General features: G+C 42.2%; 2 protein-coding genes across 4 annotated transcripts in view; one reads left to right on the top strand and one right to left on the bottom strand.

Annotated features, from left to right (window-relative positions):
• The window catches only part of LOC109856479 (tubulin polyglutamylase TTLL4-like), a 130,929-nt gene that overhangs the window by 28,049 nt on the left and 82,575 nt on the right, over positions 1-20,305 (top strand). For all 3 annotated transcript variants that reach the window (XM_020431802.1, XM_020431800.1, XM_020431801.1), the window contains exon 3: positions 12,806-12,874. The gene's annotated coding sequence lies outside the window, so the exon portion shown is untranslated. The remainder of the gene's footprint in view (positions 1-12,805; positions 12,875-20,305) is intronic.
• Positions 4,886-6,128, bottom strand: LOC109856483. The gene has a single exon (XM_020431807.1). It carries the CDS (start codon positions 5,915-5,917, stop codon positions 5,399-5,401), a length of 519 nt encoding a protein of 172 aa, XP_020287396.1. The 5' UTR covers positions 5,918-6,128; the 3' UTR covers positions 4,886-5,398.

Below are 20,305 nucleotides of genomic sequence, written 5' to 3'. Positions count from 1 at the left end.
CGTCATAATGAAGGTATTTATGTGTAAAGAATTGCGTATACATTTTGCATAGAGAGATTGCAAAACGCTGTTATCGATTTCTCGTCTTGTTCATCGCTGAAAAATCGTGTTTATCGCTGAAGTCTTGTCAAGTCTGAGGAATTCGCAAGGTTACAAGTTCTTAGGTATGTCGTTTTTTTTTTCGCAAAATAATTTGCAAAAGAGAGATGCACAAATTTAGGCAACTATTTATATTTTCTAGAAGAAGACAGTGTACTCTCTCTCTCTCTCTCTCTCTCTCTCTCTCTCTCCTAATTTATCTTTTAGCTAATTATCTTCTTAGAGCTAAATATAGATTTCTAACTGGATCTTGCTACAGCGATACAGCGATTAGATTAATGCTATTCCGCGCGATCGTTGACATTTCGAATGCAGAACGATTACGTCTTACAATGTGTCACATGTGTTTCAGATTGAAATGAAATCGTTTTACGCGTGGAATCGACTGGTTTCGTTAATTTATTATTGTTGCGTGCGCGCGCCGTTATTAATATTTTTCTGACGTATGATAATAATTTTGCGCTAACGATAAGCGTACGTATATAATCAGAAACGGCAGATTCTACTTTTTTTTCTATTTGAAATTACCAGACGTCCGACACGATTTTTTTCCTGTCAGACAAAGTCTTTGACGTTTTTGTTTTTTGAATGTCGTTAACAGTTTTTTGCTAACGTATCTCGCAAAACTAACAAAGATTAAATCGTAAAACATGTTTACGTTCAAATAAGCCAATAAATAAATTAATTGCGTCGTATATTTTATGTATTAATTATAACGTTTTTTAGTTTTACTAAAACAACGCTTCAATTGAAATGACAAAAAAAAACTTCTTCTGTTAGGTTATGTAAAAATTTATGTAAAATTTATTATGTAAATTTTTATAATATTCAAAGATAAATATATTAAAAAAATATATATTCTAAAAAAATAATATTTTAAAGTAAATTATTTGACTGCTTATTTGCAATTTAATTTATTTTTACGAGCAGACAAACTTGATGTTTTTGTGTTTACAGATTCGAAATTTTTGCGACACACATTGAATTGAAAATATAACTCAACGGTTTCGCGATCGCGACGTGAGATCATCGAATTGTATGATGAGAAAATTACGATTGTTCTTCGGACAATTGATTATTTGTATTTTGGAGTCTGCGTAATCGATCACTATATTATCGATGCACATTGTTATGTAACTTCTCTTCTATTTCAATTGCTCTCGTCTCTTTCTAAAGAGGTTGCGACACTCGAAGAGGTCGTGCGCGCGCCGAGGAGAGAAGACACGTCGATTCCTCTTCTTATTCTTTTTCCGCGAATGGCGTCGCGGGATCGGCACGAGAATGGCGCAAGTACGCCTCGCGATCATCCGTGACGAACGACGTTAGTCACGAGCCAATTTCATTCCGGCTTCCTTTCGCCTCCTCGTTTCTCAGCCGAACACACGGCAAAAGAAACTCTTTTTCCCCCGACATCGTTCGGTCGTCGGCAGCGACTTTCTTGGCAGCTCAAACTGGCGTGAGTTCCCTTTGCGTAATTATTGACAGATTTAGAGTGAGTTGTGCCGGATGACGCACGGTTTCTCACATGGCTCATTTCCAGCCTCTTTAGTCATGACGCATTATGTATTCGATGCTTGTCGAATCGAAATGTATTTTGGATGAAGATCGAAGTTCGGTTTAAATGAATATATATATATATATATATATATATATATATTTGGCAACATAACAACAACACAAAAACAATTCTTGAGAAATTCCTGGGTATAATGTGTTTCCTTAATTAGGAGAGTTTTTTACATTCCATTAAGCGCATCAATTCTACTTGAGCGCATTAATATTAATTGTCCTCTTATGCGAATGAGAAATAAGTAGACGCATAAAGAAACGCATTTCTTACAATTTCCAAACATATTTCTTTAAAATTTATTCATAAGAGAGCGAAATAGCTATGCAGAAACTTCAGATATCAATATACATCAAGCATCTAAATACTTATGTAAAGTAAAAATGATTTTACTCATTGACTTTGTATACTAATGAAGATCAGACTCATTAGTATTTCGTGTTAGTATCTCCGTTGACACTCTTATAAGCCTTATTTGAATTTTTAATTTGAGAAAATATATACAAATTATTCTGTCTTTTACGGCACTGGATTTAATAGCAACGATTGTAGCCAAGATCCCGGTAATAAATGCGCCGCGAAAATAATCACGTATTAGCGTACGTGTTGCTGGAGAGATCGTGTATATGTGTATGTGTTTGTGTGTGTGTGTGTGTTTGGCGTGCGCGGCCACCTAATACCCGGCGTGTACGTGACACGCGTGCGTACGCGCGCGCGACGGCGATCGCGTGCGCGCGTGTGCGCCGGCTCGCATTAATGCGGCGATCGGGGCCGTGGGAATGAGCGAGTAGCGCGCGAGCGAGCGAGCGTTCCGCTTGGCACGAGCGCGCGGGCCCCCGCGACGAGAAGGGAGATACGCGGGCGCCGTTCACTCCACGAAGGACAGCAAAGGCCGACGACTATTCGAGCGGGAGAGGAAGTGGTAGCCGATTCCGCGCGCTGACACGTGTGTGTGTGTGTGTGCGCTTTTCTCTCGCGCCGAGAAATGTCAACTGAGAAAGTAGAGGCGATTATTCGCCGCCGAAAGCGCAACCGGATTTAGGTATCACTTTCGCTACCACATTTCGCGGCGTATTATTATTATTATTATTTTTTTAAATTATTATCTTTACGCGTATGTTACGTTATGTTGCAGATTGAATTGCTCTATGAAGAAATGTAGGTATAAAATCGTTGAAATCAAAAAAATCGGAGCGGAGATGATTATCTTACGGGATTTTTTAGAATTCGTCGGGTTCGCATGTAGAAGCATCGATTGTCACAGCTCCACTTTACGTAATTTATTTTCTCCTGTACTACTACTAGAATTTTCTGAGCAAAATAGAACTGCTTCTGTATGTGTACCACTTGAATACAAATTTCCGATTACATAGATCTCAAGAAAAGTAAGGCTACTTATGCGAACTGTTTTTCCTGATACGCGAATTGCTACCGAGAAAGTGGCGTGATGAAAGAAAGTACGAAGTAAATCGTCATCCGCTATATGTCGAGAATGTAATTACGTTTATTACGCACGTCATGTTGTTTTGCAGCAAAAAAATATGTATTTCGCGCACGTTTTTTTGGCTATCAAATTTGTTTTCTGGCGTTTTAGAAATGAATGCAAGCTCGACGTAAACGCTCGCGTGAGATTTCGCGTCGAGTTTTGTCACAACAAGCATATGTAAGATACGCGATAACGAGACGACGCGACTTCTTTTGTTACAAGTTCAAAGAATATCTCGAATACCTTTCATAGATTTCCAGCGAGTGCAAGTGTGTTCTCATCGTGCGAACATAACACGCGGCGACAAGCCGATTTTGTACAAGGAAAAATTCCTGCGCAGACACTTTAATCACTGTAATTACGAAAAAAAAAGTATCGAACAGTTGCGACACACTCGTTTCGTCCAATTTACGCGGTCCGGATAGCCGTGAGAACATAAATGAGGTAAGGAATCGTGGTGGGGCGAGAACGCGGTATGAGGATAATGAATTAATTTAATCGACGTGTCGCGATGTCGCCGGTGAAAATAACTCGCGTAATTGATACATTCGAACCTTTTTTTCGGCGCGTCATGCCGCGCCTGACCTCCTTTAGCAGTGAAGCGCTAAAGAAAGCCTCGATGCCCCTGCAAATGCAGGCCCGCGTCTAACGCAGGGTTGTTCGAAGGGTTGCCTGTCCTACAGGCTGTACGTATTCTAATCAAGGAAAGATCTCAGACAATTTTATTGTCATTTATGTATTAATATTTTTTTATGCATTATTTTGTTATTTTAATCGCTTGATTATTTTGCTTTTAACCGCAAGAAATATCGCGAGGATTTATTTAAGAACTTAATTATTTTGCAATGCTTTTGATTTTTAATTCATTTGTTGCAGAAAAGTAAATATATTTGATTATTTTTTTTTTATTTATCTGCATATTAATAATACAGCTTTAAGACAGTGCGAAACAGATAAATTGTTCATCTGTTTTTATTCACAAGTTGTCGCAGCGTCAGCTGATGCAGCACTTTACGGTTGAGTGTCTATTAAGTAAACGAAATACATTAGCTTTCATCGAACAATACAATAAATTATTCACCCTTTCGATTATTCTATTATACTTCGATATACGGTTACTGATTCGCTTGATATCTTCTATTATTTTTTTAGCTCAAGGGTCGCACAGTCACCCTCGTGTCTGCTATGGAAAATCATGCGAATTCGCACGCACCCCCTATCTCATCTTTGTTATAGACGTGTGTCACATATGGACAACACATGTGTGTAACATCGATCTATATCTGTGCAGCAGTTCAAGTTAAATGAACTATTGTTTATTGTATTTGTTCGTCGCGTAGTTCTGTAATTTATGTAAGAGAGAGAGAGACACATAAAAAAAATATCTAACAAAATATTCCGAAGATGAAATACTTTTGTTTGGAATTTTTTTGAATCTGTATCGAAATGCCTGTCTTGAATTTGTAAGAACTTTTTCAGATCGCTGAAGTTTTTTGACACTTGTCTTACATTTATTAAAAGGATCGTTAACTTGTTTATTGACATTTACAATGTTGAAAAATCTCAAGTGAATTTTTTCTAAAGAGGCTTCTTAAGTGTATATTTTTTTTAGTGAATTCACATTGTATATAATTTTATTTAAAATATAATTAAATAAAAAAATATGTTAAATATTATATTTACTTAAAATTAAGTTATAGGAGGGAATGAGATAAATTGATACAAGGTATATATATTTGCTTATTAGTAACATTTATTTCAAAACAAACATATTGGAAGACATGTAGGAAAGTGTCAGCGCTGCTTGCTGACGTTAAAGCCGATATCACAATATCGAAATAATACTAAAATCTGTGTATATATATAAGGTACAAATATATCACAAAAACGTGCGACTAATGTATGTGTGTGTCTGTGTATGTGTCGCAATAATATAATAAAAAGAGAAAAAAATATGACACGTCTTTCTTCAAGTCATTGACTTTCATTACGTCTAGGAGGCATGTGTCAATTTTGATTAGTTGACAAATTAAAATCAAATCTAAATCTAACAATCACAGTTTTGAAGTGTCTTATCTAACCCTCTTGTTACATCTTGACAGCTACTGAAGTCCTTAAATCTGAGGACGCAGTTGATGTGAACGTTTCCTGGACGCAGTAGACAGTTCAGCGAATCTTGAATAACCAGTCCTCGGACGATTCGCCTTGAGGTAGATGTGGTTGTCCTCAATGACAGCGGCGGCATCTTACGCCGCTTGCACCTCCGGCAACTGATGCTGCGAGAAGGCGCGCTCCTTGTAGCATAGATCTCTGTCGGCCATGCTCAGGGTTGTCCAGTAGAAGTCGCCGGCGTGGGTGTGAGCGAAATGCACCGGCACGTAGCACTGACCAGGCACAACCGGCACGACAGTCATCTGTCCGTCCAGACAGACGGTGATGGCGGCACCTTCCTCAGCATCCCGCAGCTCCTCCAAGAGCCTGCGCTCCAGCGCCTCATTGGAGTTGTTCTGATTCTCGATCTCTTCGCTGAAGATCTCCACTTGGGGCATTGCCTCCTGACACTTCCGGGTGCTGACGTACTTGCTAGTACGCTTCTTCAGCATCCGCAGCAGCGGCTTGAGCGGCCTCAGTGTCTTCGGGATACGCTTCTTCTTGCTCACGGTCTTATTTCCCGACATGAGATTGTAGAGATTGTCGTTGAGCTCGTTCTCGAATTCGTTGTTCACGTCGTGCAACACGTGCTCGATCATGATGGGGGCAGCCATCTTTAACCTCCTTTTGCGTTGTATCTCCGGTACTTCCTCTCCCTCTTGAACCACGGTACACTGAACCGGTTTCTTCCGTTGAAACTGTCGAAACTCGGCACACGTGGCGTCGCGAACTCGTTCGTTCGACAAGGAACTTGGCGGGAGAGATGTGGAAGTGGTAGATGTGTACTTGGTGAATGTGCTTTTGGGCAAGTTGCTTTGGAGCGAAACGCTAGTGAGCGAATGATGCCTTAGTACGAGCAACCCCGTCTTTATATAGCCCCGCCGAGGCTACACGGGGTAACAGAGTGGGGAAGGCAGGTGCACTCTGGCTGTGGGAACTCGGAGAATTCGGAGCTTCCCACGTCAGGATCCACGCCGACCATCTGCCGGTCTTCTCCCTCCTCCCTCGCCGCCCAGCGCCTACTACCTATCTCGGTTCCTTGCCAGCACCCTGTTTACAGAATTCTCTCTGTGCTAGGCACACACATACACACCCTCGAGATCACCCCCGCCCGATTATCGTAGTGGATTTTCTCCTTCTTGTTTCTTCATGGGTTTTGATTTCTTAGGCTCTCTAAGAGGGTTCTCTTTCTCTGGTATATACAGTCGGAATATCTCTAAGCACTACGAAAAGGGGATGGTGTTTGCTCCTTTGAGACTGGTACGAACCTGTTGCGACACGTTCGTGCACGTCACGCGAGCTTGCGTGAGGCGCGACAGATTTTGTCGTCGACTTTACGGAATTCAACTTGTTGCATTTGTGCTTGAAGCTGCCAAAAGTCGAGGGTGACAAGAGATCTTGTTAGATATGACACTGGTAATAATAAAACTAATGACATACATTATCGTAATTCATTTGTTATAACATTCTATCATTTTTTTAAATCAAATATTTGAATTTGCATTTTATTGCAATTATTATTAATTGAATAATTCAGCATATCTATTGTTTTATACAGATCTCAATGATCTTGCTTGAAAAATGAATAATCCCAGCTGCGATCGTTGCTAAGAATTTTTAAGCCAAGGGGTTAGTATATAGCTAGCCGTTAAGTTATGGCAATTAACGTGCGGTAATAACGTGGCTTCGCTTTTTTTTCATTACTCTACCGTGCTCAAGAGATTTAAAGCCGGCAAACGTCTAGACGCTTCTCTCATGATAGCCGCCAACCCTTGCTATTAAATACGCCTCCGACCAGAGTTTTTGTTATCTCGGAACGCAGCCCCTTGTCTTCATGACACGATCACGACGCACGTCCATTAGCTGTACCGTCATAAAAAAAGTTTCGTGTGGCGACGAATTTTTTCTCCCCTATCTCGCGCCCTACGAATTGCCGAGTCTTCTTTTTTTTTTTTTTTTTTTTTGTACGCAGTAGTTTTTTGACAACCTGTTTTGTACGATGCGGTTGTCAGGTGAAAGTAAATAGATATGTTAGCCTCAATAGATAATTCTACCGAATGATCGTGTATGTACAATTAACATATTTTTTAATGTACTTGGTTTTGTATTAATTTTTAGACGCAATTAATTAATAACTTTATTTGAAAAAAATTAAATGTATACATGTATGGTAAAAGTAGAATTATATATATTTAACGGCATTTGTGTAATTGGTACACCTGAATACTGAGGAAAATCTATTGAGGGTGAAAGCGATCCGAGGGGTCAAACTGTGCAAGCCCGTTGCGGGCAAATTTTTGATCCCCTCGAAGAACAGGTACATTTGAATTATTTGTCTTCACTTGCGTGCGCTTCGGACTACAAAACAGGTGAAACAAATCTCGAAGTCTTTAAACGCAATTTACCAGTTGATGGGATACGATTTTATTTGCTTTTAGCTTGATTTTAATTTTTTCGATAATTTTACAAAAGCGAACAGTAAATATTTTATGTTTCTTAAGAAGTACCGACATGTGCTAATTAAACAGATGAATATATTTATGTGCATTCACATTTCAGTTGTGAATATTTTTTTTCTATCAACACGCTTTGTACAAAAAATTTTGTCTTATCTTCGATTGATTATCTTGAAAGTTTATTGGTCATCTAATCACGTGTAACATAACCGTTTCACCTTCGTTTCTAATTTGTAAGCAAACCTCGCTCTTTTTGCCTCGTTCTACATTTAGTCGAAAAATCGTCGACCTTTCGCGCGAACGGGGAATTTTAAAAGTGTCGTGGATCATTGGGCATATCGATCGACTGGTTTCACCCACGTGGTCGCCGAGTCAGTGAAGTGTGTCGCGTGCGCACACTGAATACTATACCTACCCACGAAGTCGTAATGTCGTGTCAAAAGTCTGTCATTTCCGACGAAATAAAATTACTATGCAAAAATATAAGCAGTTGTAAAATCACACACAATAATTTGCATTAAAAATAGCTATTGTGTTTGTTGTCGATTTATTAAATTAAATCTGTCACGCGACTCGCGTGAATGCTGGCTTTACATACGGTGGAAACGCGAATTCGCGCGCCTTGTATTATCGTCGCCCAGATAGCAACCAGGCGAGTCTCTAATGAAAATTGAGGAAACAGATAATTTCGCGCGTTTCCTCTTGTTGTGGCCGCGGATTTAAACCGGTTTGCGAGCAGATCCGCGGATGTTCTGATCTAACAGTCTTGCTTTTAACGCTCTTAACGCTCAACAGTCGGCGGAAATAAGATTTTTCGCGGGATCTTACATTTTACGCCAAGAGATCCCGATGGGACTTCACAAATAGTTTTCAAAATGCGCGAACACCGTTAAAGTTCAATTAATTCAGAGAACACGGCGTCGTCTTGATTTAAAGTCGCCGTGTTTTCACGCATGTTGTCTCGACGACGAGATTTACATGAAATTAATAATTCATGATCGTATTACGTGTCCACAAATGTAACGACACACTAGGAGAGAGAACCGTCTTCCGCCGGGTCTCTTAAGAAGCTCCGTACGCGCCATATATTTCCAGTCAAAAATGTATACTCGTACATATTTTATTGCGTCAATAATGACAAATCGCACGGCGAAATGGAGAATCATCACGGCGCGTGTGGTGTAACAACTTTGAAAATACGCTTCTTGAGCGTAATGTATCGCTCTGGTTCATTAAGCCAGCGAACAGCTTGGCATAAATTCTGCATCGCATTCAAACGGCGTCTTTACCTCGGCTTCTTGAAGATTTATCGATGTTGTTGCCTCATCTCGAAATATCATTGAAATGCCTGAAATTTTATATTGAAAACAATTTAATTTTTCTCGAAAATTGCGAAGACCGCATAGTAAATTTAATTTTATATACGCGCGGGAATCGCGCTGCCCGCCGGTGACTCGGCGCGCAGAAGCGACGCGTTATATTCCTATATTTATCCGCACCTTAGACAGGGGGGTATTAGATTATGCAAATCACGTGCGGGACGAGAAGTGTCGCGGGTCCCATCAGATAAAACGTTATTCCGGAGGTGGAGCGTGGCGATTCCCCCTTCACGTTCGGCCGTGGCAAACATTAGAGGTGAGCGATATGACACGATCTTGATTAAAATGCTACCTCTGGCATTCCGATGCGCGATAATATCGCTTATCGCGTCATTAAGCAGCGAGAAAAAGAATTCGCGAATGTCTGAATAATCAGGCTGAACGCACGTCGCGGAATGCGTCTAAAAGATAGCTCGAAGTCACGCACGTGCGTTTCTTTTCTTTTTCTTTTTTTTTTTTTTGTTTAGTTATTTATAGCGTTATTTATGCGCGAAGGTATCTTCTTCGATTTCGAAAACTATATACAGTGTCGGCAATATTCACGTAAAACATTCAGCTTTACGAAAAACATCTACTAACGCACAGAAGTAATAATTTTAACGCATATTACACTTACTTATTTTTTGTCTTTCAGACTATATAAGATTTTGTTCTGTATTCTCTTATCGCGAGGAATATTATTCTAACAAAGAACTTAGAGAGAGAAAGAGAGTGTGAGAGGGAGAGAGAGAGAGAGAGAGAGAGAGAGAGCGCGCGGATCAACAGATTTATACTTTGCATAATGCTGCGTGAGATGAAAGATAACATTACAAAAAAAAAAAAAAAAAAATCACGCATTCATTTTCGATCCAACGTAGATATTGTACGAAGAGGAAGGCGGTTTCTCGTGTGGACCGCTGTGGTAAGATCTTGGCGGTTATATCAGAACGCAACTTTATATACATGGAATTTTCATTAGCATATAATTAATACGTGAGCAATGACCGCGGCGTATGTTTTCTTTGCATGTGGTCGCTGGCGTATGTGCAAGAGGCCCCGACTTGCGCGTATACAGATACCCGTTCGCGTTGATGCTGCTCGTAAACGCGGGAGAGAGAGGTGGACTCTCTCGGTGAAGTTGCGGGGGAAAAAGAAGAAAGAAGGCGAAGAAGCGCGCGCGTGCAAGCGACTAAAACAGTAGTAGTGACCCCCGGGGCTGAACAGGCCCAAACAAGAAGTCCCTTCTGACGTCACCGGCAGGTGCAAGCAAACGTGCATCCTTGTCTCGCCGAGCTCGTCTTTTCCCTCCTTTTCTCTCTTTCTCTCGCTCCCTTTCTCCTCTTCCCGCCTTGCTCTGCTTCTTTTTCTGCTTCTTTCTCTCGCGCACTCGCGTGTAATCGTGCCGATTTCGAGATCGAGATAACTCTCGACCTGCGCGCCTCGGCGCCCACCGTGAATCCGGTTGGTTTCGTTGAAAATTTCTGACGTACGTTACGCGGCTCGCTCGCTCGCTCGCTCGTTCACTCGCGGGCTTTAATTAATGGTTTCCTTTGTGGCTCATTGAGTCGGCTGTGGATAAATTGGCGAGGTGATTGCTAGGGGCGAAACAAAGGATACGCAGTATCCGTATTTCGTAACGGCGCGGAGAACAACGTGATGTACCAGTCGCGGATTATTTTCCAGAGGATATCCGGAGAGATGAAACATTTAAAATGAACTCCCTTCGGCAGAGAAAGAAGGAGAGATTTTATAACGCCTACACATGTAATTTTTTTTTTTTTTAAGATTTTTTTCTATATTTCGAGATAAATTTGATATGATTCGAGGTCAAGATTAATTTGAGTTTATAACGCCGAGTGTCACGGAAAGGTAATAAAAAAAGACAGGAAACGCTTTGTCATCGGGATTTAAAGACCGGCTGAAAAAAAAAAAAAAAAACTCGATCCTAATCTATCTCTGACGATAGTACTACATCTAATCGAAAGACGATACGATTCCACCGATGAAACACCCCACGAGCGGTAATAAAATATCCTACCGAGAGAACACATTCCACGGATTTAATGGCCGATATAGCATCGTTTGTAAAGTGGAACGACGAAATCCGGACTGAGAGCTGCCGCGCCGCGCGCCGCCGACGCTGCCAAGTTAGCTTCGTCTCGCTTTATCTCTCGAGGCGAAGCTAACCGCATCCGCGGTTGGTACAGATGCAGCGAAGTTATCTCGATCTTAAAATCGGTACCATTACATGTGAGCGCGCGTAAAAAAAAAAAAAATAAAATTAAAAAAACGAAAGAAGGTTGTTAATTTTCTCGTGCGCAGTCTTGAAGTTGTTACTCGCTCGGTGCAAATTGCACGACGCTTACATGCGGTGGCAATTACATGTGTATTGCGCAACATTTCCTCTTATATCATTAGACTCTCCATTTTATATTTCGCGCTATATATAACATTTCTGTAATAAAATAAATGAAATAAATAAAATTAAACGACCTTCGCGCTAAAGGGCGAGATGTAATTACGAGTGAATTGCGCGTTAATTTTTTAATTGCGCATTTTCTTCGGAAGGAAATCATCGATAGATTATCTCTTCTTATTAATCAGCCGGAGACAACTGACGTAGAAAAAAAAAGAGGAGATGACGAACGAGGGTACGTCATGCAGATGCTAAAAAAAAAAAAGTAAAGAAAAGAAAAGACCTCGTTTATGCCCGAAGCGAAAAATAGTCCAGCGACTACCGTATTCGTTTTTTCTTACTCGCTCCTACGAGATTGGTAGTCGTTTTCGGCAGGTAGATGCCGTTCTCAGATAAAGATCTACGTGATTGGAATTTTATCTCGTACGCGCGCACGCGGATCTGGATTAAAGTGCGTGTATGAAAGCCATAAGAGAAGTTCACTTCTTCGTTTTACATTTTAAAATACACAAATGAGCAACTGCTTAGATCGTATCGCAGAAGAGTTGAAAAAAAAAAAAATTGTTTTAAAAAAATACAGTGTCGAGAATAATTTCTACCTCATATAACATAACGCACAAATTCGAGCTTTTAAATTTATTACACAATACTCTGTGTAATTATTTGTAAAAACTAAATTTAATATTCTCTCTTTTTAATATATATATTTTATAGTAACAAAATAATAATAAAGTTTTAAAAAAAAAACCGTATATCTTTGAGACTTTGTAATTACAGATTTATTGAAATGTTTTTGTGAAATTTGCAAAAGTGGGTGTTATTTGATTATTGCGCGGTTGATTATAGCGGCTGCCGTCCCTCACTTTGGACCGAGAATAAATTTATAGTAGGCCGGAATATTAAACTTTTTTTCGGTGCTTATTAACTATTTTTTTTTTCTAAAAGGCTACAGGTCGATATTTTGTTATTAGGGCGGCGCTGTGTGTAATCAGGTCGAATCATATCACGAATTACACCCAGGCGGTTTCTAACGAGCTTTTTTTACAGCTCGTCAATGTAATTCGTAAAAGCTTCGTGTGTCTTCGACGAAACGTTTTAATGGTCGCGTCGAAGTGTGCGCGCGATCATAATTTGCCGCACATTTCCCTTCTTCTTTCGTGTTCGACGATCGCGCGCACTCCGGCGGTCGGTCGTAGAGACGCGTTTTATTATCCTCACAATAAAACGACACTGTTATTCCGTGAATTAACGTTTCGCTAATTTCTGCCGCAGGTGAAGCAGAAGCACGGATTCACGGTTGGGACTTGTGAAGAGGATCGACGAGTTCAACACGTCGGTTTGGTGAGTCTACATGTCTACCTATACGTATATATATATATATATATATATATTGCATTATGCTTTTGTATGATTCTGCAATAGCGTTTTACGTTGTTTTAAATCAAACAACGATTGTATTAAATTATTTGCACTGTGTGAAATGCGTTTAGATATGAAATCAGCGATTGGTAACAAAAAGTAACCTTATATAACAATTGGTGTTTTTACATAAAAATTGTGCAACCTGCGTAACGAATCGTGGAAACGTCACGTGTGTGAGTACATTTCGCTCACGTTTCGTCTTTTGCGGATAAATTCTTTATGAGCTACGGCCGCGTGTTCATTCCGTCAGAAAACCGCGCGGAATCCTTTGTCCCCACCGGACCGGTTCGGAGAATTTCCGTAGGCAGAGTAAAAAGAGACCGGACCCCATAAAGCCGCGATGCGCGAGAAGACCCCTGCCTTTCGATCATCTTTGAAACGTCCAAGCGGGTGGGGTTAACGATGGAGGCCACAAGGGGGTGGGGAAAGAGTGAATGCGATATTATTCAAAATCACGAAAATCTCCGCTGGATTTTCGTTACTTTCGGGCCCCATTCGGGACCGTAGATGCATATCTTACATCGTTGAATGGGCCCTACCGTACGGGGTAAGCACCGGTCGGTGTTTGTTCGCCGAGTTTTTCGCCCCCTTCGCAAGGGTCGAGCGAGGCGAGAGTGATCCAGGTAAAAAGGGTCAAACGCTCTCACAAAGGCCGCACACCCTTCCCCTTTTGCCCTCGCTGCACATGTGCTTCGTCGCGGCACGCAATCATAAAAGCGACACTTCGATCTTGCGCCGCGAGCGAATCGAACGAATTGAAAGAGAATTCAAGACGATTCAAGGGTTGATTCGTTGTCGTCGTCTCGTTTCTTATTGCGAGAAAAACCTGCCGCGCTCACGATGCATATGTATATGCATCGTGCAACGCGCTTTCCGCGCACAGCTGTCGTCGCGCTCGCCCACCCTTTTTCCACTGCGTTTTTTTAACAAAGCGCACCAGGTGCGCTGTAAAATTATCAGAGTAACAATTTTCCAAAAAACTCGCTCGGAGAAGAGAAATTAAATAGTTTGCGAGTTTCAGTGTTTTTACCGCACTTGACCTTCCGGAGTTTGATTCGAAATTCTGTCGTCCCGCGCTTCAACCCTTTCACAGGTGCATCCCGAAACCTTTTCCCGCATTGTTCGCGGGTTTCCGCTAACTCTTTCGGTGTGTAGCAGGTAAAAGGGTTGTCGGATGCTGGGACCCCGAAAGATTAACGGATCTCGGTGGTTTGAATGTCGTTTGATTAACGGTAGGGTGCGGTAATTGCGGTGAAACCATTTTACTTTGTAACTTGAGATATTTGTTCTCTGATCGCGCAGCGAGATTAAAACTTAAAACATTAACTCTGCAGAGTTCATTTTTAAAAGTACATTCATTTATATCTTACGATTCGTCGAGATTCGAAATCAGATTGCGTCATACGTGCGAAGAAAGGACTTTTTCAGGTAGAATCTCCGGATAAAAGTCTCTCGACGCGCTATTTCGCTATTTCGACCGAAACGAAAAGATTTCTGCTCGAGACGAAGAAAAGATTCGTTTTTTTTTTTTTTATTTGTGTAACGCGTTGCGTAAACTGAAAATACTCGCAGCGAGAGAGATGAATCATCCGCAGGTTGCAGCCGCCGATGCAGGTTCGAACCTGCGCGAGTGCGCTTTTTGACCGAGTTCTCTTCGGCAGCAGAAGGCGAAACGTGTTCGAACTTGCACGATCTTTCGCGCGGGATCAGAGTTTTGGGTCTCCGTTCCGCGCGATGGAGGACGATCCTCTGCCGGATGTGTGTGTGTGAGTGTGTGTGCGAGGACCTGCCGCGACGTTTGAAAAGCGAATCTAACGTGGGTGGATGGTGCGTTTCTTTCTCTGAAGAGAAAGAGCTCCTTCAAAAGAGGACGCGTCTAACTCTCTTGCGGGATGCTCTAACACGTAGCTTTCAATGGCGAATTTCGTCATCCTGGATGCACTATAGTAGAAAGAGGAAGGATTCATATAGTTGCAGACAACTGTAACGCATAAATTTCGCTCGTAACATATCCGAAAACTTCTCGCTCGCTGATTCCGCACAATTCCGAGGGCCAGTTTTCGGATCTTCTTTTTCAACATTCTCGTTTTAACGTTCACAGACGTCTTCTGTAAAAGTAGAAAGAAATTTGCTCTGTGACTCGTAACATGTATTTTGTTTTTAATAACACGCTTATCTTTGTTATAAAATAGGAGAACATTTTTTTTACTTTTACAATTACTAAAAGTGCGTTTACACATTTTTATCGACTTGACTTTATTTTTTTTTTGATTTATACTTTTTACACCCAAATCGAAATCGGCTCCAATTTCGACAAACAGACGTCATTGTGCTTACACGATGAACTCGTTAGATCAACACGAGAATCCTAATATCAAACTTAGCGTATGTGTGCTCGGTATACGAATTTCGAGAGTCTCAACAAACTTCTTGGAGGACTGCGATATTCCTTCCTTCGGCGTGTATCGACCCTTCAGGCGGTTCCAGAAATTCTTTTTCCGACATTCCGCGTCAAGAAATACAGCACGGAAGGATCTGTTTCCATTTACGAGTCGCCATTATGTCCCTAAATAAACAGCTGTTCCTTGCGAGTTCTGCACCTATGTAAACACAAGATCCTGACGAAACTGCGGCACGCTCGATTGATCCGCGCGATTCACTCGTCCGGGGTAAAGGAGAGAAAAAAAAATTGTGAGCGGGGGAGAGTTTTTGAAAGAGAAGTGTCGGAAGGGGAGGCTCGCGCATTGAGGCCCGCAGGACCGTGAATCTACCTCCGGGGCACGGAGATCCATTCTTAAAGGATTATCATTATAAATTATACATTTCTCTCTTCTTCTTTTTCTGCCGCTGTCCTACCACCGTCGGCGGATGACCGGTAGCAGCTTTGGGATTTCTATCGCGGGATTAGCGCGGACCGTGTCATCGTGATATCCTGTCTGTATTCGATTCGTTCTTCTTCAGGGAGAAGACGCTCGCGGAACCTTTTACGCGTTTCGCGCTTTACGAATTTCTTTTCTTTTCTTTTTTTTTTTTTTTTTTTTATCTCTGCGCCGTTGTACGCGCGTGTGAGTAGCATTCAGTCTCGTCAATTTTATTCACCGGGACCGGACGCGGATTCTCAATGATATTGCAGATGCGCGTGCTCCTCGCGTAAATCCGACAGACTCGAAAAGCGTAGACAATTGTATATCGGACAGATAAAATTTTCCATTTTGGATATTTTTTTAATTTCACTGAGAATACGTAGAATTTACACCACGTTATATCGTAACGTTATTTACAAGTAAAAATGTTTGTAGTTAAAGGGTTGAGCAATTCGAACAAATTCAATGTCTTATAAAGTAACGAGAACGTAACTTTGATTTATTTCTCAAACACCGTTTTTGACGTTAGAACGCGACGACGAAGTAATTTCGTTTCGGTCGATTTATTAGAAATTGGCGTCTATTGAGTATCGAGCCCACAAAACGCCCGACGTTGATTCTCTCGTCGTCGATACGAATGATGCTCTTCGAGATGCTATTGCGCGCCGTCTGGCCTCGCCCCCTGGAATCGCGTCAACGATAACAATTATTCGAAAATGCTCGTTCGAACGTCACGGGCGACAATGACTTTTCGCGAGGAGGACGAGACGACGAACCGTCGTGCCGACGGCGCATCCCCTTCGTCTTTGTGCGTCTCCGAGTCTTTTTTACGTATATACACACGGAGGAGCAGCTTGATGGGTCTCTTTGGCCGGGGCCTCCCGATTCTTTTCTCGAGCGCGAAGGGTCCTGTGGGCGGAGCGGTTTGGCCGAGAAAAGGACCTTATTCGAGTCCGGCACCGAGGATTCTCTAGGATTCTGACCAGCGGGATAAGAAACGAGCTTTCAAAGGGGCTGAAATTGAACACGTGCAAGGGTGAGTCATAGCGGCCAAGAAGGCGAGAGAGCGAGAGGTACGGGGAAAAGAGAGAAAGAGAGAATGAAACGGGTCCCGGAATATGGGCCCTTCCAAGATTCCTGCGTCAGATAGCGTTGTTCTCGTCCAGGGCTGCAGCCTTGTCTTCTTCTCCGCAAACTCCATTGTGACCGTCGTAATTGTCGCGGCAATTTTTTCGCTGAGCATAATTTCTGTGTCTTATTTGCTGTGTCTTTTATTTAACGCAAACGTATATTATATTTACGTTAAGAGTGTTTGAAGAAGCGTTTTGTGAAAATAATTTTTATAACAAATTTTAACATATGAATTTTTTCAGCGATTTTTTCGTGTCTAAAGATGAAGATTGATTTGCCGCGTAATTTTCGACAAAGTTAAAAAAAATATCCGATTTCTCTGAGCTTCGCTTCTGGAGAAAAAATTTATGTCGTAATCTCCGCGCGTTTCGGAGAGATTCTGATTTTATAAATGAGTCTCTTCGGGATCGGGTGATTAAAATGCGGCCCTGCGTGCCTCAAGCTCATCATCTATCTCGTCCATCCTCCTTCGGAGTCGAGACTCCTAGAGATATTCTTCCGCGCGCTATATAACCTACGCCTAGAGAAGCCACATTTTTTTTTTTTCGTCCACGTCCGGCATATCCATTAGAACACGTGCATCCACCGCGCCGTAACAAGTGCCCCGGTCTGTAAACCCCTGGGGGACACAAAAAACCGCGGTCCATCCGAAGAAATCTCCCTTCGTCTTCTCCCCTCTTTCTCTTCTCCTTTCTCCTTACTCTCGCTTTCTCGTCTTCGTTCGTGTAACATTCGAAATAGCCTAATGACTATTATAATCTCGCCGTACGTCGGTGGCGCGATTTCTTTCATCCTTCACGCGCGGTAACTTCGAACGCGCGCGGGAGACGGGGGGAGGGGGAATCTTCCGTGTCATTTACGCTGACGTGATGAACAAACGGCTCAAGAGAGGAAGGGAAAGGAAAAATCCCTTTCGTGCGTTATTATAAGATGATTTTGTGGCGTGCGTGGAAATTGTTATCTCTCTCCTTTCTCGCGTGAGAAGACTTATTCTCGTGTCTTTTTTTTTTTTTTGCGCGCGCGCGTTCTCCGCGCCTCTGGAAGAGGAAAACCGGATTTTCCGTGAGACAAGTTTCTTTCCCGCTGCGCGTTTGCATACCTAATTAGACGGACGGACTTTAATTTCTTTTGTCGACCGCGAATGGAAATGATGAAGCAAAATTGACACAGGAACATTAGTAATGATTACGTAATTATTGGTGCGATTTAAATAAAATAAATCGGCTACTAAAAAAAAAAAAAAAAAAAAAAAACCTGAGCGTGCGAAACTATATTTAAAATTCTTTTACGCTCGAGAAAAACGTAAAAGCGGAACAATGTGACCACATTACGTGCTCGGAAACTTCCATAATTGCGCGCTTCCGTTTCAGCAATTCCTGAAACTTTGAGGAAGAGCCTTTTATAGTTCGCTCAATATTTGGAGCATCGTTGTGAGGCTCTTTCTAATCTCGTAGTTTTTTTTGTGAACCACCACACAAGCGTGCGCGATTGCTCCTTTTCGGCGGCGGTGATTTCCGCTCGAACGAAAACACACCCGTAAAGACCCTCATCGCGCTCGCCTGTCGCGCGAAGAAGACGCGTTTCTTATCTATCGGTCGCTTTTCTTTCTTGCCCGGCGCAAGTTCCAGTCGCTTTGTGCGACGCGTGACGCAACATTATCGTCCCGAAATCGTGTTATTAAATCACTCCTAAAGGATTTAATTACAGTCTCGCACCTTTTTTGTGACGCGACTCCGGATAACGAACGAGGTGTCCAACTCTCTCACGTCAGCTGACAACAAGAACGAATCCGAGCAATTACTTCTCCATACACGGTCGTCTCGTCTCTCGAGTGATCACCGCAACAACTGGTTGGTCCCCTCTCTCCCGACGTAAAAATTGCTTTGCCCACCAACTCGTCGTCATCATCATTGCACAATTAACGTGAGATATGTTCTTTTATTTTAAATATTTTCTACTCGCTTTCCGAAACTTCATAAGGACGTGACAAAAATAAATTACAAAAAAAAAAAACAAACGTTTTACAAGAGTCGTAATTATAAGAATCGATTAATTTAAGACAAATATGAAGACAAATATGAAGGAGAGAATTGCTCGGAGCAAATATTGCTCGTAGAATTCGTTATGATTCTTCGGTTGGAGATGATGCAATTCTTGCGTCATTGCCAGCCGGACAATCAGCGCGGATATAATTCGACAGCTGGCGTTCGTCTCTTTCACGATGGCAAAGCGCGGGGTCTTGTAAATAACGTTTAACCAGAAGCGCGGAGGGGGTGTAGCGTTATAAGTAGTCGCGCGTAGAGAAGCGGGAGTGATCTGCCGTCACGGAATATTAGGAATCCCGTGGAAGAGGGGTGGCTGCGACAAAAGTGGCTCGTCCGCGAGTAAAGAAAGAAGAAAAGTCGTCGGCGGAGAGTCTCGAAATCGGCGTATCGGTCGTTTTCAAAGGCGAGAAACGAGAATCGGCAGACCTCGGCTAACGCGGCGGAACGGGTGGTCCCCATTCGTGCATTTCGGGCCGTCACCGCTGCTCTTTATCTTCCTTTGAGCGCTCTTTTGCCCCGATCTTTCTACCGGGCGACGCGTTAATCGGCGTGACGCGGTTGCTTTCTCGACCTCTCTCGGTGATCGCGGATTTTTTTTCTTTTCCGCGGCCCCGTCGATTTTATTCATCCGCCGAACACCTTGAATCCGTACGACGGTTAGGGAGGGTGGTTAAATCTGGTCGTAAAAAGCGTCCAGAGCCACCGTGAAAATCGAGGCGCACACAATGCCGACGATAGCGCGCGCGCGTTACGCGCCGCGCGGAAAAGTGGCGCGAAAATTCTGCGGCGCGGCGTATCGACCTCGCGTGGAAAATTATTTCGATCTAGAACGGACGCGCCGAGTAATTTTCTTATTCGAGATCCACTTCATGCTCGTTTCGGGACGAACGGTGGAGTGCGTATCGTCACGGATCCTGTTTGCCAAGTAGGTATGGGATGATGCACTACCGCCGAGTCGATTTCATTGATCGCATCCAATTTGAAGAGCCCTTCGAATTGGTTACGTGAGGTTGTTTAGTGAGAGGGTGAGCGAGGAATTCTCATAATGTGCTCGTGAACAATTGTCGAAAACAGTTTTATTCTTCGCGTCAGATAAACGAGTCATCATACGACGATATTATTGGCATCAAATATAATGCGGTTGATAACCGGATATTAACCGGTTAACTGGCAATGTATCATATATGCACAAACAAAAATCTGGCCAATTCTGCTTATGTATCATATATGCACAATTGGAATAACTTTCTTGATTTTCAAACGATTTGAATGAAACTTGGTATGTAATGGTTTTTGGGGTCGCTGAGTCT

The sequence above is a fragment of the Pseudomyrmex gracilis genome, unplaced genomic scaffold, assembly GCF_002006095.1.
Source record: "Pseudomyrmex gracilis isolate BER0280 unplaced genomic scaffold, ASM200609v1 scaffold_120, whole genome shotgun sequence".
Lineage (NCBI taxonomy): Eukaryota > Metazoa > Arthropoda > Insecta > Hymenoptera > Formicidae > Pseudomyrmex > Pseudomyrmex gracilis.
This window is presented reverse-complemented; position numbering and strand designations above follow the sequence as displayed.